The sequence below is a fragment of the Rhinatrema bivittatum genome, chromosome 1 (assembly GCF_901001135.1).
Source record: "Rhinatrema bivittatum chromosome 1, aRhiBiv1.1, whole genome shotgun sequence".
In the NCBI taxonomy this organism is placed as follows: domain Eukaryota; kingdom Metazoa; phylum Chordata; class Amphibia; order Gymnophiona; family Rhinatrematidae; genus Rhinatrema; species Rhinatrema bivittatum.
Window position 1 is genome coordinate 512,904,187 of NC_042615.1, and position 21,957 is coordinate 512,926,143.

At 47.6% G+C, this 21,957-nt stretch overlaps 1 protein-coding gene across 1 annotated transcript in view; it reads right to left on the reverse strand.

Moving 5' to 3' along the window:
* SYN1 (synapsin I) overlaps positions 1 to 21,754 on the reverse strand; it is a 339,257-nt gene extending 317,503 nt beyond the window's left edge. Inside the window, exon 1 of the mRNA XM_029611803.1 lies at positions 20,377 to 21,754. Within this exon, the coding sequence (XP_029467663.1) occupies positions 20,377 to 20,750 (374 nt within the window). The 5' untranslated portion in view covers positions 20,751 to 21,754. The remainder of the gene's footprint in view (positions 1 to 20,376) is intronic.
* Positions 21,755 to 21,957: the final 203 nt, after the last annotated feature.

A 21,957-nucleotide genomic window follows, 5' to 3' on the forward strand; every position in this document is an offset into this window, starting at 1 on the left:
ACACTAACAGCTTTTACCGTATTCTCTGGCAATGAATTCCAGAGCTTAAATATGTGTTGAGTAAAAAAATATTTTCTCTTATTTGTTTTAAATGCATTACCTAATGACATCATTGCATTTCCCCTAGTCTTGGTACTTTCTGAAAGAGTAAACAGCCAAGTCAAGTTTACCCATTCCACTCCACTCATATGGACCTCTGTCGTATCTCCTCTCAGCCGCCTCCTCTCCAAGCTGAAGAAACCTAACCTCTTTAACCTTTCCTCATAAGGGAATTGTTACATCCCCTTTATCATTTTGGTCGCCCTTTTCTGCACCTTTTCTAATTCTGCTAAATCTATGTTGTCTTTGGCCCATTAAACCATTCCTATCTATATGTTCAGTAATTTTGTTCTTTAAAACAGTTTCAACCATTTTGCCTGACACTGACATCAGACTCATTAGTTTATGGTTTCCTGGATCACCCTGGAACCCTTTTTAAAAACCGGCATTACATTGGCCATACTACAGTATTCACATACTGTAACTGATTTTAATGATAGTTTACAGATTACAAACAGTAGGTCTGCAATTTCATTTTTTCAGTTCTTTCAACACTCCAGTCTAGGTGATTTCCTAGACTGATTTCTTTAGTTTGTAAATTTGCCCTATTTCATCTTCCAGGTTCACTAAGATTTGTTTCAGTTTCTCTGAAACACCACCATTAACGATCACCTCTGGCATGGCTATCTCCCTTACATCTTCCTCAGGAAAGACCAAAGCAAAGATTTAATTTAGTATCTCTGCTATGACCTTGCCTCCCTTAGTGCCCATTTTATTCCCTCACAGGCTTTTTCTTCGAATGTACCTGAAAAGTTTTTCATTATGAGTTTTTGCTTCCATGGCAAGCTTCTTTTCAAATTCTCTCTTTGCCTTCTTTATCAATGTTTTGCTTCAAGTTATGCTTCAAGTTGCTTATGATGTTTCCTATTTTCTTCAGTCACATACCTTTTCCATGAAGACAATATGGTGGGTATTGAGCCAAAGTTTGTCCCCTGGTTTAAACTGAGGTGCCAGTCTCCAGTGCCTATCAGTGGTTTTCTTGGCCCTCTCGGCCACCTTCTGAAACATCTCTGTGGTGTTCCTCTAGAGTGAAGGGATGGTCAGAGGAATTGGCAAAGGAGGCCGTGGTTGTTACCCATATACAGTCTGGAAGAGGAAAGATCCCGTGGTGATGCAAAAATGGAAATTGTGAGAGAATTCTGCCCATGGGGGCAGGGATGCCCAATCATCCTGGCAAGCATTGCTATAGGCTCTTAGAAAGTTTTTCAAAGTGCAATTGGTCCTTTCGGACTGTCCATTAGATTGAGGATGATAGGCTGTTGTGAAGCAAGATGTTGAATTTTTTATATAGGGATTGGCAGTATTTGGCCATAAACTGAATACTTTGCTCTGAGACAATGTGTCTGTGCAGTCCATGAAGAAGAAAACATGCTGAGTGAAGAATCAAACCAGCTCCAGAATTGAGGGAAGCCCAGGTAGTGGTGTGAAATGAGCCATCTTAGAAAAGTGGTCAACTATGACCCATATAACCATGTTGTCGTTAGAGAGGGAGAGATCCACTATGAAGTCGGTGGACAAATGGGTCCAAGGTTCCCTGGAAGATTGCAATGGCTGTAACAACTCCCAGGGCCTTCCCATCAATGGTTTCTGCTGCGCGCAGGTGGGACAGAAGTTCACATAGGCCCGGATATCTTTCAATATGGGGCCACCAGTAGTATAGTTGGAGCAACGCAAGAGTCCAGGCTCATCCAGGGTGACCTGAAACATGGGAATCGTGGGACCATGTTATCACTTTTTCTCGAAGTTTGCGGGGAACTACTATCTTCCCTGGTGGGCCGGTCATGGTGGAAGCGAGGAGAATCCAAGCTGAATCAATGATGCGTCTGAACGATTCCAAGGTGTCTTGAGTCAGAAACAAGCAGGAAAAAGCATCCGCAGAGCATTCTTGGCTGCAGGTCTGTATCTGAGCTCGAAACTGATGCGGGCAAAAACTAAGGACCAGCGAGCCTGTCGAGTGCTAGATGTAGTGCTTGGTGGAGGTACCCCAAGTTTTTATGGTCAGTGTAAATGGTTATGCAATGTTGTGTTCCCTCCAACCAGTGACGCCACTCTTCCAGAGCCAATTTGATCACCAGAAGCTCTCTATCGCCAATCCCATAATTGCGTTCAGCCAGAGAGAATTTTTTTGAAAGAAAGGAACAGGGGTGTAGGACGCCTTTGGAGCAGTGCTGACTTAAGACAGCCCCTACCCCCATGGAAGAGACATCTGCTTCAACAATGAAGGGACTGCATGGGATCCAGTGGATGAAGGCAGGGCTCCTGCAGGAAAAAGACATTTAGGTCATGAAAGTCCGTTATGGCTTCTGGTGGCCAGAGTTTGGTGTTGGCTCTTTTTTGTGTGAGGGCAGTGAAAGGTGCAGCTATCTTGGAGTAGTTGTTAATAAAATGTCTGCAATAGTTGACGAAGCCTAGGAATCTTTGCAGGGCCCGTAGTCCGCTTGGCTGAGCCCAGTCTAGGATACTCTTAAGTTTGTCAGGGTCTATATTAAAGCCCTTACTGGAGACGATGTGTCCAAGGAAGGGGAGGTTTTCCCTTTCAAATAAACATTTTTCTAGCTTGGCATATAGCTAGTTGTCCCAAAGACGTTGGAGTACCCGGCGGACTTCCCAATGAGGTGACAAGATCCTTGGAAAAGATTAGGATGTTTTCGAGGTATACTACAACACATACATAGAGAAGGTCTCGGAAGATCTCGTTCATCATGTTCTGGAACGTGGATGGAGCACTGCATAAGCCGAAGAGCATCACCAGGTACTTGTCGTGACCATCTCTTGTGTTGAAGGCCATTTTCTATTCATCGCTGTGTCGGATACGAATTAAATTGTAAGCCCCCTGCAGATCCAGTTTGGAGAAGATTTTTGCTCCTTACAGTTAGTCAAACAACTCAGAGATTAAAGGTAAGGGATAGCGATCCTTTCTGGTAATCGCTTTTAAGTCCCAATAAGTCTATGCAGGGGGGAGAGACCCGTTCTTCTTACCCACAAAGAAGAACCCTGCGCCTGCTGCGGAGGTGGAACAATGGATGAACCCCTTGTCCAAGTTCTCTTGAATGTACTCAGACATCGCTTTTGTTTCCTGAAGAGACAAGGGGTATACGCTTCCACAGGATGGATTGGCATTAGGTAGCAATTCAATGGTGCAGTTGTACTCTCAGTGAGAGTTAAGGAGTCGGCCTTCTTTGAAAAATCATCGGTGAATTCTGTGTACTGTGGAGGAAGGCCCAACAAGACAGTGGGCACCGAGAGACATTGAGGGGTCTCCACCCTTTCCAGACAGGAACTGTTGCAATCGAGGCCCCATTGGCAAAAGCTGTAGGGAAGGCCAGTCAAACTGTTTTAAATGTTGCTGGAGTCAGGGTAACCCTAGGACCATGAGGTGGATGGCCTTGTTGATGACATAAAAAGCCAGGTACGCGACGTGGAGAGAGCCGGTACATAGTTTAACTGGAACTGTGGTGTGTTTCATTTTACCTGGCAATGGATCCCCATGAATGGAGGAAAGAAACAGTGGGACTGGGCATGACAGCATGGGTATCTGAAGGTGATCCAGACGGGCCTTTATGAGGAAATTCCCTCCTGCTCCAGAGTCCACTAGGGGCAAGGTGGTAAAGATTTGTTTGCCCACAGAGATTGTCACTGGAAGGGTTAATGGGGGAGCCAGAGAAGTAAGGCCTAGGGTCAGCTCCCAAGTGCCCTTGGCCCGAGAGTTTAGTGGCTTCACCAGACAGCAAGCTGTTAGATGGCCTGACCCGCCACAGTTGAGACAGAGCCCATCTTGGTGGCGCCAGAGTGCTCTTAAGGGATCAGGCACCCTCACCCCTGTTACACTGATTGTTCAGCGTGGGTCCCAGAAAGGAAGTAACTCCAATGGAGAGGATAGGTGCCGATGCCAGCTGGCAGAGGCCATGAATCTTCTAGGGGGTTGAAGCTCCTGGCTCCGCTCCTGGAGATAGCAGCCAATCCGGCCAGTCATGTCAATGAGGGACTCTAGAGACTCAGGGAGTTCACGGGCTGCCACCTCATCTTTTATGTGCGGTGACAATCCTTCTAAAAAGATGGAGCAAAGACAGCCCTCTTCCCAGTTGAGTTCCATAGCCAGTGTCCGTGACTTGATGGTGTAGTCTGAGAGGGAACAAGCCCCCTGGCAGAGGTGAAGAAGATCCGAGCCTGAGGCCACCTGCAACAAGGGTCATCAAAGATAGTTTTAAAGGCTGTGATGAAACGTTTGCGGTCAGAAAGGATCATATCTCAACATTCCCACAGTGGGGACGCCCAGGCTAGGGCCTTGCCATCCAGAAGAGAGAAGATGTATGTTGTCTTCACTAAATCCTACAGAAACAGTGCTGACTGAAGGGCGAAGTGCATATAGCACTGGTTAATGAAACCCTGGCATTGTCTTGGTTCTCCAGCTTAGTTGGGGGGTGCTGGCAACAAAATGGTGGATCATGAAGGTGCTGCGGGAGTGGTGGGTACTGACGAAGGACACGTCGGGGCACCTAGGTAGGTAGAGGAGTCTAGGCAGGCACTGAGACACTCCATGGAGGCTGCCAGAACCTCGAGGAAGTGCAGTTGCTCCTGGATCTTCTGGGCCAAACCTGGAATGGCATGTAACTCGGCGGCTTCCTCTGGGTCCATAGCCTCAGCAGTCTGTTGGCAAAGTGGACCCTTGGGCCGAGAGGGAGTTGGTGCTACCTGCGGAAAGGAGCCCTACAGGTCCCCACCATCAAAGGGCGGAGCTGGCTGAAGCAGAGGCCCAACTGGAGCTTCATCAATACCAGCCTACATTCCCCTTAGGTTGAACCCTCGGGTGCTGGGACTGGCTGGTCTTAGATGTGAGCCTCTGTGCTGATGGAGAATTGTAGAGGTAAAGATGTTGCAGGCCAGTGCAGGAGGGAAGCCGGGTTGGTACAAAGCATGGAATAGTGAAGGTTTGTGCAATTGGAGGACCTCAGGGTAGAGGTCCAGGTGGAGATCCCAGGCAGGCATGGTATCGTGGTCTAGGCAGAAGGTCACAGGCAGGCGGAGTTCAATTGAGCTCAGAATCCAGGCAGTAGTCAGTGGCAAGCGGAGTACAATCAGAGTCAATGTCCAGGCAGTAGTCAGTGGCAGATGGAGTCTAAACAGAGTCAATGTCCAAGCCGAAGTCATAACCAGATATCCGTCTGAGGGAAACAAGGGATGGAGAGGAAGAAGGGAGGTGAAGAGCAGCACAGGCAGGAACAGAGGACACAGAAGGCTTGGAGGCGAGGGCTGAAGACTGACCACGAAGGAGACAAAGACAAGAACTCAAGAACAGACCAGGCTGCCAACAGAGGAACCAGGAGAAGGAACACTGGAACAATGCTGAGACAACTAGCTCTACCGCAAGGTAGTTAACCTATTGCCAAGGCACTGGATGGGAAACAAGCTCAGCCTTTTATAGTCCTGGCTAGGTGATGTCATTGGGAAGCATCTTCAGAGTTTTCCAGCCACTGGCCCTTTAAGTGGGACGATGTCAGCACACGTGCACCCCTAGGAGAGGCCTGAAGCAGGAGCAGTAGTGGCAAAAAGGCCAGTGCAGGGGCCTGCTGTGCAGCCCAGGCAGCTCGGCCCAGCAACAGGAGACACAGCAGAGAAGACGGGCTGAATGTGGTGCGGTGCCACACACACCCGGGGAGTTCTTGCTCAGCGGCAGATTTCCAGGGACCGGGGATGGAGGTAAGAGTGGTAGTCCACAGGATGGACTCCGCAGACTGCCAATCACAACAAAGAGCTTGTGTTGTGAGATTGTGAGGGTGGAGGCACAGAAAGGAGAGAGAGCAAGAAGGGGTGTGTGTGTGTGTGTGTGTGTGTGTGTGTGTGAGTGATTGTGAGGGTGGAAGCACAGAGGAGCGAGAGAGCAAGAGATTGCGTGTATTTGTGTGATTGTGAGGAGGGGGGCAAAGAAGAGAGAGCAAGTGATTGTATGTTTGTGTAATTGTGAGTGTGGGGCACAGAGAGGAAAGAGAGCATGAGATTGTGTGTGAGGGGTCAATGAGGAGAGAGCAAGCATGTGTGTGTGAAGGACAGATCAAGAGTGAATGTGTGTGTGCTTGTGAGAGAGGGGAAAATCAAAAGTTGGGGGACAGCAAGAATGTGGAGGAAGATAGAATGTAACACACCGATGGGAAGAGAGTGACAATCAAGGGAAGGGGTAAGAAAGGGAACAAAAGAGGGGAGAGTGAAAGGAGAGCAAGGAGGGGAGAGGTGTGAAGGGGGACATCAAGAGAGGGGAGATCAAAAGTGTAAGTGAATGTAGTGAGAGGAGAGGGCAAGAAAGAGTATGTGTGTGAGAGAGAGAAAGAGGAAAGAGCAGGAACATGGAGGGAAGCAAGAAGGGAGATTAAGGATAGGAAAGTGGAAGAGAGAGGGACAAGCAAGGGGCGGAGTCAAAACTGAGGAGATGGAGAGGAGACAGTGAAAAAAGAGAGCAAGAGTGGGAAGAGGAAGAGCAAAGATGGGGGATGGGGATGGGGATGAGTAAGTGAGAGAAGAAAGAAAAAGGGGAGAAAGATGAAGAAGGATGGCAGGAAATGGAGAAAGAGAGAACTTTGGATGGAGGCATGGAGGAAGAAATCCAGGATGATAATACAGGAGAAATAGAAGGAAAAATGATGATAGGAGAGCAGGCAAGAAAAACAGGACAAGGAAAAAGGCAAAAGAAGGGGACAGAAGAAAAGAGATAAAAAAGGAAGAAACAGAAGTTTTTTGGAAGGGGTATAGATATAAGAGAAAATCTGTGCAGCCCTTACCCTCCCCCTCCCTCCCCCACTCCTCTGCTTCAGCCTCCCCAAACAAGTGGCTCATCAGACAGTGGGTGTAAAGGAAGCCTTCCCTGGTACTGCACACGCTGATTCTGTTCTGTGGTGAGACAATAGGTGTGTGTGTGCCACTGCCTGTGCTGTACCTACTCTATGCTGATTCAGTGGGCATGAGGGAAGCTGGTATTGCTGTTGCCCATGCTATCTCTGTTATGTGGTGGCAGTAGCGCCAGTGCAAGAGTCTCCAGCCGCCCTAGGCGGTGACATCAATGAGTCACAGGGTTCTCTCTCTCTCTCTCTCTCTCTCTCTCTCTCTCAATCAATCCCCATAATTGCAGACCTTTCAAGCCGGATCACTACCGCCACCTTGTCTCCCATGCAACGAACCGCTCAATCTCTTTCATGCCTCCCTCGCACTTTTAAAAAATGGTGCCCTCATGTCCCCCTATGGTGCCCCACTCACACCACCTTAGGTGACCTCCTATTCCTGTCTAATTCTCGCGCTGGCCCTGGGCGGCAGCGTTGGCATAACCCATCGTGCAAACTGTGCATGTGCACGGGACAGCATCTCCAAGGGGGGCCACATCTCACAGCTGAGTTGCCCATGGAGTTTAAGCAGTGCAGAACCAAGCTTATCCTCTTTTATCTCCCCCCCCCCCCCCCCCCCCACTGCACCCCTTCCCAGCTGTCAGGAGCGACACTTAACACAGCATCAACTTCTTGTGCCGTGAGCATCCAGTCTCAGGGCATGAGGCATAAGATCTATGGGATTCATCTGGCTCATACCATGCAACTGGACCCATACAGCACAGGAAGTTGACACCATGTTAAATGCCACTCCTTCTGCTGAGCCAGGAGGATAGAGAGGAGGGCAGGCTGCAACTGGGAATCGCAGAACAGAGAGGATCAGGGGGACCTGGGTAGGGGATGTGTGAGAGATTTAGGAGGAGAGTTTTTAGGGTAAGGAGAAGAATACGGGGAGACTCTTTAGGGAAGGGATGGGGGACACGGCGAGAGCCTTCCAGGGGTGGGAGGGGAATGTGGGGAGAGCTTTCCAAGGCTGGGAGAGGTATGTGGGAAGAGCTTTTTTTTTGGGGGGGGGGTCAAGGGGAGGGAATGTGGGATCAGCATTCTGGAGATTGAGAGCGATGATTGAACCTGGGATGAGGGATCAGAGAGAGGACAATGGGTTTAAGCAGAGGGAAAAAGAACCCAGGATGGAAAGAAGAAGAGAGAGAGAGCGGGACCAGGGCCTGAGGGACAGAAGGCTGGGGATGGGGGAGCAAAGGCTAGGGAGAACTGGGGACTGAGGGAGGAAGCACCCTAGCTAGGGAGGGAGTGTGAGGGAGAGAGGATGGAGGGAGAGGGAAAGGAGACTGGTTATTGGATGGAGAGAAAGGGATAGGGGGAAAAGGGCCCATGATGGGGGAGGGAAGAAAGAAAGAGGATCAGGGATTGTGATTGATAGAGAGAGCATTTTGAATCTGATGGGTGGATGGGGGAATTTAGGAAGATAATACAGGGTGAGGAATGGAGGATGGAGCTTATGAAAAAAAAAGGAGAGAAAGAGAAGGAGTGGGAAAAGGCAAGCAAGAAGGAAGAATCTGAAGAGGAGAAGGAAGAGAAGAAAGGAGAGAAGCAGGAGAAGGGAGCAGAAAGAGGAGTATGAGAAAATATGAAAATAACCATTAAAAAAAAAAAAAGACAAAGAAGGGAGAGAACTTAAACAGAAAAGAAAAAAGGACACCAGAGAGAGAACAAAAAAAAAAAGAACTGAAACGAGAGCAGAGCATTTAAAAAACAGAAAGATAAGCCGAGCCAGAAATTTAAGCCAGCGACAGCAAAGATTGGAAACTATTTTAGAATGTGATAGAGAATATTAATAACTTCAGTTTGAGATATCTTGGGACTCAGTTCAAAGTCTTTGACCTGAACATGTTCCTCACACAGAATTTAAATGTTGATAACAGCTGGATTTGTTGCCTGATTTCATTTCTTTTTTGATGCACAATTAATTTTCTTATATGCAGGACACACCCATCAGCCCTGAGGCTTTTGTACTGGGAGTGAAATATTTTACAGGGCGCAAAATGCAATGAGTGTGCTTTTAGGTATATTTTGAGAGTGACTGCTACAATGTTTCATAGGGACAGTCCAGACAACAACCCCCCTTAACCCCACATGGACTGCTTGATCACTACTGGAACTACAGCGAACAAATGTCCCAGATTTGCCCACCAGAAATCTGGCAACCTTACTCTAACCCCATTGCAACTATAAATGGTGTTCAGACACTCAAAGTTGCTACTGGGGGAAAAGGAAGCCTATGAAGGGCTCCATTAGAATGTGGGCCGCACGGTAACTGTTTGCATAGAGCAGCAAGACAGATAGTGCACCAGCCCTGTGTGATAGGGAAGCTTGCACTGCTCCTATCCATGCTATAACTTTTCACTAGAAGTGTCTGGATCACAGAATTGACCCAGTTACTTCCACATGTGTGTCATAAGATGCGCAGCCTCAAAAAAATTGTTTTGGTTTGTTCGTTTGTTTCATAAGTTGCAGTCATTCATAAGGTTCATCTCAAACAAAAAAAAAAATTGTGTTTGCTTGTTTTTTCGTTTTACATTGAAGTCAATGAGAGAAGCAATCCAGAGGCCCCCCCGCTGACTTCACTAGCTGGATCCGTTCACTGAGGCTCAGGTCTGACACTGAAACCCAGCCCAAGGCCAGATCCCATCACCAAGGCCCAAGCCTAGGTCTAGGTCCAAAACTGAGGCCCAGCCCTTGGCCAGATCCCATTTTCTGTCGACAAAAAACGAGGCTGTCCGCTGAAAAGACACACCTCGGTGACATCACTGTGGCATCTTCCTCCCAAGCGGTCGGCACCATTATGTTGTATGGCCTTTGAAATGTACAGCTGTATATCACTATGGCACCATCCACTTAGGTTGAAGGCATTGCAATGACATCACTGAAGAGCATCCTTCCAGTGGACGACATCATTTTTTGCCAACATAAGAAGAAAGAAGACACTGGAAGGTCTCTTCCTGGAGCTCCAGTCCTGGGCCTCAGTAACGGGATGGCCCAGCATTGAACCTGGACCTAGGCATCAGGCCCGGGATCCAGCAGCATGAGCTTGGTCCTGGGCTTGAGCCTTGGTGATGAGTCCTGGCCTCAGCCAGGCCCCAGTATTGGGCCTAGGCCTCGGGTCTGGGCCCTGGTGTCAGGCCTGGGCCTAGGCTCGGGCTTCAGTGATGGGACCCGGCCTCAGGCCTAGGCTTGACATCAGCGATGGGTGCTGGTCTTAAATGGGCCTCGGCTTCAAGCCTGGGCCTCAGTTACAGGATCTGGCCTCGGTGACGGGACCCAGCTTTGGGCCTATGCCTGGACCTAGGCTTAACCTTGGTGACGGGACTTGGCTGAGGTCTGGTCTGTTAACAGCTCGCCCTATTTACTAATATGGCATACTATTTCCCGAAAACAATAAATTCACTAATTCTTGTTTTGGGAAAACAAAAGTTGGATTCATTAAAAATGAAAACAAAAACAGGTTCATTTGTCACATTTTTCATTTTCATTTCAAACGAATGCCACAAATTAAGATGGCGGATTTGTATCAGAAGTCAGCTGTCTTTTTTTCTTTCCACACAGCCCTTTACTATGTTTGGGCCTTTCTCACTCTCATCCACAAGGTCATTCTCTTCCTCTCTCCATCTGCCATGAAGTCGGTCATGGTTTCAAGGTCATGAGTGTAATCAGTTCAGACCTAGAAGCATAGAGAGGCTGCAATAACCCTCTACTAAACTGTTACTACTAACTGATTCCTTTGAATATAAACTGGTCTGTTTCATGGCTCTATTGCTTCTTTTTTTTTTTTTGAGTCCTGCTTGCTTTTTGCATCCTAAGTTTTGCAGTGTTATAGAATTAAAAATGCATAACTTTTATTAGGACCATACCCTCTGTTCTTAAAAATCTCCTCCCCTGGGTCCCTTCTAATGAAGATCCAATGTGCTTTATTCATACACTGTATTTATTGGTGCGATGCCCACATGGGGCTCTGATGAAGATCTGCTTGCTCTTCAGCTGTCCATGCTGCATTCCTGCTTTACATGTATCAGTGTGATGACTGCATGGGCCTCTGGTGAAGATCCGTGTTCGGCTGCCTGTGCTGTATTCATGCTCCCTGTGTACCAGGGTGATGTCTGCATGCGGGGCTCTAATGAAGATCTGTTCTTCAGCTGCCCATGCTGTACTCGTATTTTACCTGGATCAGTATGTTACTAGTATTGGATTCTTAAGACTACCAGCTTTGTAGCATCCCCTGGTTTGTTTAGACTTGTAACTGCCCTGCTATGGCTGCCTTAACCTGATTATCATCTCTGACAAGTCTTCTTAGGGTTTCCTGAGTCTGCCTCAGCACAGTGAGAGAAAATAACCCGATTAACCTCTTTTGTGATTGACTACTTTAATATTTCCTTTATTGACTAATCATAGGGAGGAGAGAAACACCAGTGATTAGCAGCAACAGAGTAAAGCAGCAGAGCTCAAAATGAAATATATTTACCTCTGTTCTTGTATTATTAGAGAAACAATTCTATAAGCAAGTACAGTGCCATATAAAAATAAAACACAGCCACTCACAGCACACACCCCCATGTAGAAAAATATAGTCACCTAGAGCATTCATCCCAGCTACAGGAATAATATACAGCCACTCTCTGCACACTTGTCAATTACAGGAATAATGTACAGTCACGAACAGCACAGGCCCCCATCTACAAGAATAATATAAAACATCGGGGGCTCGGTGCACAGATGTACATAAGCTGGACTGCTGGATAATGCAGGGGAAGATTCAGAGATGTCCCCAGTTTTGTCTTGACCCCAGACCAACTTATGTGGGCAACTCATGGATAAACTGCAAGGTCATGCTCCATGGAGAGATAGCGGTGCAGGAGGTGTAGGTACCTAACACATGGATGGAGAGATGGAGATGCGGGGAAAATACAGAGGTTCTGGGAATGTAGGTATGAATGTGTATGGGAGGAATGTAATGACACAGGAGTTCGACAGCCCAGAGGAAGAATGTATAAACAGAGGAGGTGCAGAGAAGAGAGTGGGGGATGGATGAATGGAAGTTCAGAGGATGGAGAGGTCCAAAGAATAAATGCAGGGAACAGATAGATGGCGGAATGGATGGACATTAGAAGTGCAAAGGAGAGACAGACAGAGGCAGAGAGAATGATTGGCTAGAAAGATACAGTAGTAGTTCAGAGGAATGGACAGACAGCAGTCCAAGGGATAAACAGACAGAGGTGCAGAGAGTGAATGGCAGTGCAAGCTATAGAGTCACAGAAGTTTCGAGTATGGATGGATATAGTTGTAGGGAAATGGTTCCCAAACCTGTCTTGGAGGACCCACAGCCAATTCGATTGTCAGGATCTCCACAATGAATAGGCATGAGATAAATTTGCAGGCACTGTCTCCACAGCATGCAAATGTTATCTCATGCATATTCATTGTGGAGATCCTGAAAACCCTGACTGGCTGGGAATCCCCCAGGACACATTTGGGGACCTCTGTTGTAGGGAATGGAGGGATGAATATTGGACAAAATTTGGAAATACTGTGCCTAAATTGCACCACAAATAACATACATAAGTGGCATTGTTTTAAAGCGAACTTACTCATACAAGTCCACTTTGAATATTATGCCACCAAATGTCCCCGCTCACACCTGATATCTGGAGTGCATACATTTTTTCAGGAAAACGTCTACACACAGGCTTGAATCTTCCAAAGTCTACATGAAAGTGCAAACCTCTCCCCAACTCTGCCCCCAGGAACATCCCAGCTCAGTCCAGGTAAATCTATGCAGAAACATGACATACACGCATGAGTTTACCTTCATATCAGCTGGGCAATTCTGTAAAGGCGCTGTTTTGCCTGCAGAAGTCCCTTTAAAAAATGGCCTGTCCTAGGTGCAGGGGACAGAAAGAAATGCAAACGACGCAATGGAACACAGGAAGCGCCGAGCTGGGCAGATGGAGCCCAGCCTCCTATCTCTGATCGTGGCCAGTCTCGAGACGCTTGAAAGGAGCACCCAACAGATCCTAATCAGGAGATTCATTCACTGTTCTTCACGCCCAGGAGTGAAAAGTGGCACTCTCCTGCCTGCCTGGCCAATCGCTATTGAAGAACCTGCCCCCGAAGCTTGCCCAAAATGGTTTTCAAATCTAGTTAGACCACTGGTCTTCACCTCAATCTCTGGCAACAAATTCCACAGCTTAACTGTGCGTTGACCGAAAGCATACTTTCTTAAGTGTGTTGTAAAGCTGCTACTAGCGTCATGGCAACTCCCCTAATTGTAGTACAATTTGAAAAAGTAAATAGCCATGGACTACTTACTTGTTCCACAGCATTCGGGATTTTATAAACTGCTGACTGTTCGCAAGGATACATATATATGGTAACAGCGTGGCTGCCAAGCCATTTACAGAAGAGAGTGTTCTTAGCCAAGCGGTTAGAGCAGCAAACTGAGAGCGAGGGAAGTTAGGGTTCAAATCCTGCTGATGTTCCCTCAGATACAAAGTCAGATGTTACGCCCTTTGGAAACAGGGAAATACCTACTGTACTTGCATGTAACTTGTCTTGAGCTGCCACTTAAAAAGCATGAGCTAGAATCCTAAAATCACTGAAAATGGAGAGAGTGATTGGGCTGGATATTAAGGGAGCGGAGAGACATTCTGGTGGGCCTACTGAAGGACCTGTTCAATACATCGTTGGAGATGGCAGTGGTTCCACAGGCCTGGAGAAGAGCAGATGTGGCCTCTCTTTACAAAAATGGTAATAGGGAAGGGGGCTGGAAATTCTGACTCTGGTGGTGGGAAAATGAATGGAGGCTCTTCTCAAGAGAAGCATCTTGAATCGAGTGGGTTGTTAGATCCGAGACAGCACGGCTTTACCAGAAGATCGTATCCGACAAATTTAATGCATTTTTTTTTTTTTGGACTGGAGGACCAGAGAACCAGAGCAGGGATGGGCCCTGGATGTGGTGGACTCAGGTCTCGGCAAAGCCTCTGATACTGGCCCACACAGAAGGTTCATAAATAAACAGGCTAAAGGTGAAACCTAAGGTGGCCGAGTGGATTAGAAAACGGTTGCAGGATAAATGACAGTACGGTGATAAACAGAATTCACTCTGAAGAAAGAGAAACAATGAGCTGAGTGTCCCAGGCAACAGACAATTCTGCTCAATATCTTTGAAGCAAGAATGCAGAGAGGTTATTGAAAAAAAAAAGGATTGTCTTTCTGCAGATCTACGACAGAGTTGCCATGTTTGAGCTACTAAATGTTCGAAGTGGGCTCAGAAAGCCTGAGGAGAGGTCAGCTGCTTGGCAGCCATTTCAATACAAAAAAAAAAAAATTCAGTTGTGTATTTGGGGTGCAGAGATTCATGGGCGAGATACAATAGGAAGTAAGATATTAATGGCCACAAAGCAGGAAACAGACCTCAGGGTGATTATCTCTGATGATTTCAAGGTAGTGAAACAGTGTGACAAGGCGATGGCCAGAGCCAAGAGAACCCTAGGAGATGAGAGGAAGGATACATGTGATAAAGCTATTCAAACACTTGAGATGCATTAACGATGCACAGGAGGTAAGCGTTTTTTTTCAGTGGAAGGGAGGCTGTACAACTAGGGGGTCATGAGATAAGGCTCTGAGGGGACAGACTCATGAATGTCAGGAAGTATTTTTTCATGGAAAAGATAGTGGATGCATGGCATGCCCTCCCAAAGTAAGTGGTGGAGACTAAAACAGTAATGGACTTTAAGAGGGCACAGCATATATACAGAGGATTCGGAGTTGCAAAAATAACGAGATAGCAGAAGCACCAACTAGCAGTGCAGAAGAACATAAGAATTGCCATACTGGGTCAGACCAAGGGTTCGTTAAACCCAGCATCCTGTTTCCAACAGTGGCAAATGCAGGTCACAAATACTTGGCAAGATCCCAAACAGTAAACAGATCCCGTGCTGCTATCACTAAGTGATAAGTAGTGGCTATTCTTTAAATCTACTTGGTTAATAAAGATTTATGGACTTCTCTACCAAGAACATGTTCAAACATTTTTAAACCCAGCTAACCTTAACCACATCCTTCCAGAGCTTAATTATGCATTGAGTAAAAAATAATTTTCTCCATTTTGTTTGAATGTGCGTCTTACTAACTTCATGTAGTGTCCTCTAGTCTTTGTAATTTTTGAAAGTAAATAACTGATTTACATTTACTTGTTCTATTCCACTCATGATTTTATAGACCTCTATCATATTCCACCTTCTGCCATCTCTTCTGCAAGTTGACAAGTCCTAACCTCTTTGGCCTTTCCTCATAGGGGAGCTGTTGCTTTTCTCTGTACTTTTTACAATGCAACTATATCTTTTTTGAGATACGGCGACCAGAACTGCACACAGTACTCCAGGGGTGGTCTCACCATGGAGAAATACATAGGCATTGCAACATTCTCCGTTTTATTCTCCATTCCTTTCCTAATAATTCCTAACATTCTGTTTGCTTTTTGACCACTGCTGCACACTGAGCTGAGGATGTCAAAGTATTGTCCACTATGTCACCCAGATCCTTTTCCTGGGTGGTAGCTCCTAATTTGGAACCTAACATCGTGTAACTACAGTATGGATTACTTTTCCCCATGTTACCCCGGGGAGCATTCTGTGCACAAAAAATTTAAAATTCTGCAAATTTCTTCATACTTTATATTGATTAAAATCACACAACATACATCACAGTCTTTGAGTAATTAACATAAAATCTATTACAGAAAATGTATTACTCAAAGATGCAAAGTTTTTGCACATAATTCCCCCAGAAGAACACTTTAAGTGTCCTTTCCACCCTCTCTCCCTACTCCTCTGGTAAGGCCTCTTTCACTCCACCCTCTCAGGCTTCCAACTTCTCTATTTTCCACAATCTCTCCCCTCTCCCTCCAGAACATAAGAACATAAGAAAATGCCATACTGGGTCAGACCAAGGGTCCATCAAGCCCAGCATCCTGTTTCCAACAGTGGCCAATCCAGGCCACAAGAACCTGGCAAGTACCCAAAAACTAAGTCTATTCCATGTAACCATTGCTAATGGCAGTGGCTATTCTCTAAGTGAACTTAATCCAGGCTCAACCTCTTCCACTCTTTTTCCTCTCCCCAGCCATCCACTCCGAGTTTGACTCCTATTTTATACAACCCCTCACATAGGCTCCCTCTGTCCTTCTCTCTCACACAGGCTCCCTCTCTCTCTTGTATATATACACACACACACACACATATACACACCCTCACACAGGCTCCTGGTCTCTCTCGCACACACACAAACCCTCACACAGGCTCCCTTTGTCTCTCGCACACACACACACATACACAACCTTACACAGGCTCCCTCTCTCTCACACATAGGCTACTTCTCTCTCTCATACACATACCCCCCCTTGCACAAGGCTCCCTTTCTCTCTTGTGTGCGCACACACACACAACACACCCCTTCACACAGGCTCCTTCTCTCACACACAAACACTCACCCTCCCTCGCACACACACACACACACACATACAGGCTCCAAATCTCTCACTCATATACACACTCCCTCACAATCTTTCCTCACATACACACTCCCTCACACAAGCTCCCTCTCTCTCACACACACACACACACACACACACACACAAGCACACTTCCTCTCTCTCACACAAACTTTCTTGCCTCTCACGCTGGGCCTGCTGATCTTCACCACAAGTGGGATGGGCTCCGCTTGCAGCCTGCTGATCTTCCAGCTGATGGCTGCAGATCTTCGCTGCAAGCAGCCTGGGCTCTACACATAGCCTGCCAATCTTCACTGCGAGCAGAATGGGCTCCACTCTTAGCCACCTGAGCCTTTCTCCCAAATTCTGTGCGAAAAACACAAATTCTGCACAGGAGAGGAATTCTGCACAAATTCTGCACTGCACAGTAGTACCATGTGCCTCAATTTGCATGTGCATGTTGAAGTGTTTAAAGTGCCCTAATCGAACAACTCAACAACTAGGTTTAAGGTTGCCAGCATGAATGGCAAAGTGGCAATGGGAAGTTATCCGTCTAAATGGCTTAGGTGCATTTTAAAATGCTTACTCGGGGAAATTATCTGGCTAGAATTTAGCTGGGTAAGTCAGGAGCATTCCTGGGGTGGGAGATGAATGTTCCAGGGAGGAGCGGAGTTAGCCGGTTACCTTAACTGGCTTACTCTAGACATGCCACAGGCAGGTCTAAAGTTAACCGGATACCACATATCCGGCTGTGAATTATCCCAGTTAAGTTAGCCAGATATAGGTATCCGGCTAACTTAACTAGCCATTTAGTGGCTGAATATGTACCCCTATAAATCCTAGCTCATGTAGCCAGCTGTGACTAGCAGGCCATGCAGGGGATCTAGGAGGCTGGATATTGGGCAACAGCGATGCTGGCACTGACAGCTGTTTAGAGTATTACAAAGCTTGTGAGCAGATCTGGAAAGGGTGCTGTGCTGGCTGTGAATTATGTAGAGGATCTTCCTAAAATGGTAGCATAGAAAATTTAGAAAGACTGCAAAAACTGTCCTGGATTAGGGGAGAGATTTTATAAATGGCAATGCTCTCAGCCAGCAGCTAGGGTTGCCAACTAGCTCCAGGTTTTCAGGACAGTTTGATCCAGTCCTGGTTTTAGCCCACTACATACAGGAATTTGTAGCTTTGCTTTTCTTAAGGAATGCCTAGGAAAGATAAAAGTACAAGTCCCTGCATGCAGAGTGGGGGGAAAACCTGAACCGGATCGATCTGTCCTGAAAATCTGGAGCCAGTTGACAATCCTGTTAGCAGCTGGGCATACTTCGGCACCATGGATAGAAATAACTGGGTAGATTGGATGGGACGGCTGGTATTTTTCTGTTGTCATCGGCTTGGTTACAGTATTACTCACACTATAGCAAATACAGTCCGAAACAGCTTTCAAGAAGAACATTTCTCCCTAGCAGCAACATAAAATCCCCACTTGATCTATCCGCCTGTTTCTCGGCTCTCACACTCTCGCTTCCTGCCTCCCTCTCAGGAATTCAGGCTCACTGTGGAGTCACACAACACTCAAAGGCTTTTCCTGCCGTATTTAGTTTAACTCTTTCATAGTTGCATTTGCTGGTGATGCTAGAACTTGTTTATAGCCACCACTTTTTCAGTTCTATCCCCCCCCCCCACCCTCGCCCACCCACACCACTCAAGAATTCAACCACAAATCTACTAACACCAGTTCAAGCTGCTCTGGCATGAGTGCCAGTGCTACCGTGCAGCTTCCCCTTCACACACCCCCACCCCCATCCCTCCCTCATTTGCTCTAAATTTTTTATTCTGTTTTGCTCCGCTCCTTCTAGTCTCTTCCTCCCCTCTACTCCCTCTCTCTTTCAGCCTCAGCCTCTCCCCTCCCTTCAGCTTATTCCTTAACATTACTCCCTCCCTCCAGCCTCTTCTCTCCCCTCCCTCTCTCCATTCTTCCAGCCTCTTTCTCTTCCTATCCCTCCATTTCCATCCTCTTCCTCTCTGCCTTTCTCCTTCCTCTTCCCACCCTCTACCCCTCCTTCCAGCCTCTTCTTACCACTACTTCTTCCAGTCGTTTTCCTTTCCTCTATTCCCTCCCTCCATCATACCAACTTCTTAATATCAACCTCTTCCTCCAGCTTCTACCCCTCCCTCCCCCCTTTGACCAGATTTTCCCTTCCCCTCTTGCCAGCTCCTTCCTCCTCTCCATCCTCTTCCTCAACTTTACCCTTCTCTCCAACCTCTTCCATCCTTCTAGGCTCTTCCTTCGCCCGTTCACTTCCCCACCTCCAGCACCGGCAACAACTTGTCTCCCTGGCAGCTGTCCAGGCCGCAGTAGCAGCGCTTGTCTCCCTGGTGGCCCGGACTGCCACAGTGGCCTCTCTCCCTGATGGCTCAGCCTCAACTGGATGCCATTCGGAATGCCCTAAAAGCGGCTCACGTTTAGCAAGTTTGTGAGTCGGATTCTTGAAGGCCACGGCCACTGTTTGCTCTCCCCTCCACCTGCACCTCCAAACACCATTGCTGCGGTCCTGCCTTCCCCTCCCCACTTCATCCCACCCCACTGCCATTCTTCAGGTCCTCCACCTCCACTTCATACTGCTGTCACACCTCCAGCTACTGATGCCTGTGCTCCTTGGTTTCTTCCCCTACCTCCTGCCCCCTCCAGAACACAAATGTAGCGCTCACAAACTTCCTTAGCCACTTGCCAAACCTTTCCCCCTTGAGCTGGTAGGCACCTGCAGTCTGATACACATGTAATCTGGCACATGTAATCCCTGGCAATGCAGGCTGCCTGGCTCTCACTGACTCTGCTCCTCTTTTCCTGCAGGGTGCTTCCCTAATGGAGCTCAAAACGAGTACACATATGTGCAAGAACTCCTCACAGCCCTGTGATGTCACTTTTACCAATAGTCCAGCAACAGGAATCACAGAAACTAAAATGGCGATTCACAAAGAAATGACTCCAAAAAACATTTCTGTTGGCCAATCACCAGGAAATCAAAATACAGCGTGAAGAAGGTTGATGCCAGATAAACCAACAACAAGGTGCTAAGTATAATAGGGTGAAGAAGCTGGATGAGCAAGCAAACTGCTCATCTCTAGCTAATCTGGCTAGAGAGTTAAATAACTAAGACATTTTGTTTGCCAAGGTGTCATCCCTCCATAAACCAAATTCATCTGTGAGCAGAAATGACGGCTGATCATCTGCATGACTCAGTGAATACAGTGTATGGATATAAACGGGGATCTCTTACCACAGTAAAACATGTATTATAAGAAATCATCTCTAGGCATTTCATTTCCAGTGCAAGGCAGCATAAGGGCTTGCTGCTGGGTGGAAATGAACAGACATCCCTGGCTTGACTATCTTGAGATAGATATTTTACTTGCCAGTGCCACACCCTACACTCAGCAGTATAGGCACTAACTGGTAAAGGATTATGGACAGAGGGGAGCTGCAGGAGACTGATGCATACATAACTGTCTGGCTAGATAGCTCATCTATGAATAGCCTAATCTCCCACAGAATACATTACAGCATATAATATGTATCCTGTCTACAAGACTCAGCAGTCTAACTCCTCAGAGACCTCACTGGCTCTTTCAACCCTCACGTGTAATTAGAACAATAATGTAAGTTTGGAGATGAGAGTTTCCATCTCAAGGACGATCGAGAGGGTGTTGCAAATACATCTCTTTGAAGCTCAGTTCATGGCTGAGGGGAAACAGGCTCAGTGCCACTGCCACGGAAAATAAAGCAAGAAGAAGCAGAGGTCTGCTACATGCATGAGGGGGCATGTGATGGATGCCTTCATGGATGAACCATAAGAAGTTATTGCAAGCTTTCCACAATCCACATTAACAGTATATTGGTTATTTTCTACTTACCAGTCAGTATGAGGCTCATCGATCACCAACAGTGTCTTGCTGCGGCCACTCGTGGCCACCCCAGTTGTGGCTGCGACCTGTTCACTGAAGGCAGCTGTAGTCTGCTTAACAGCATTGGACAGAGAAGAGAAAAAGCCTCCTCCGCCACCAGAGCTGGGAGCAGGGGCCGGGGCTGGGCGCTGAGAGGGAGGGGGCGGGTCCACAGCACAAGGGGACACAGAGCCCGAGGAACCTGATACCGACAGCCCAGAGCCCCCTGAGTTGGGTGGGGGAGGTGCTGGTGGATCCGGGCGCTGAAGGTCGGTCATGTATCCATTGGGGAGGTTGGCCATGAAATTACTGTCTGAGAGGCGACGGCGTAGGTAATTCATCATCAGAGATGGACAGGGCCAGGGGCAGAGGCAAAATAGTTACTCGAGGATCTGCTGCAGAAAGAGGGGTAGATAAAATAGGGTTACAGTTTAGAAATACTTCTTCCTTTCAGTTACAGATTTTTCTCAGCTCTTAGTTTGAAGGCAAGGCCCAAACCAACTGTCCTAAGGTTACAGAGCAGCTCTAGTGCCTTTCAAATCTCCTTGGGTTACAGATATGGATGCACTGAAGGAGAGGGGAGCGAATGAACTAGAAATCCTGCGCTTAAGGCCGGGTTGGCCAGGTACCCTCTGGATCCATCAGCTCCAGAATCAAAGAAGATATCTCTCAGTTCAATGCTTGAGATTATTAGAGGTGCTCCTAGACTAGTGGATTACCCTTCAGATTCTGGAATCCTCCACTATTCTTTGCTTCATAGAAAATCTGCAACACTGAGCACAGGAGATAACTGGTTCTGAGCACAGATGACCAATTTAGATCCAGAATCACGGAGGTACTCTTCAATTATGTAATTATCTTCATCTCTAAAATGAGTGGATCGCCCAGGAAGAGTGGACCATCTCCTCAGCACTGGCTTTAGCGAATCCTCTGCCTCTCCAATTCTGGGATCACTGGATAGTTCCCACGCATAGGAGACCCGTCGACCACCCACATCAATATCGTTTCAGTGGATCATCCCTGACATCCGGGAATCGCTACCAGGTGTCCTCCGGTTCTTCCCCTCAGCCCTGGATTCCGTGTATCAGCTCCTTCAAATCCAGGCTCAGTGATTTATCCCCTTGGAGCTATGATGAGGATGAATCGCCAGTGTTGATCTCAGTGGCTCATGCTCAGGAGGACCACGGGTGTCCGCAGCTCTCGCTCCGGGTTAAACTCCCAGCCAGAGCCCCCGGATGGATGGCTGACGGGCAGCGGCGCTGGGAGCTACGGGGGGTGGGGGGTGACTGCAAACGTGCCCACCTCTTCCCCTCTCTCCCGACCCTGCGCGAGCTCCCTGCCTGAAAGCGCGCGGTCCCAATCGCTGCGGCGCGAGCTCCCGGCAAGCCCCGCCCACTCCGCCAGCGCCCGGCTTCTTAAGCGCCGCAGCGTGCGCCCGCCCCGTAAACCCAAGCACCCCTCCGCCGCCATGGTGCAGGTCCAGCTTCCCCCTGCCGCGGCGGTCACGTGGCGCCTGGCAGAGCAGCCACAAGCGGGACCCAGAGCCTACCA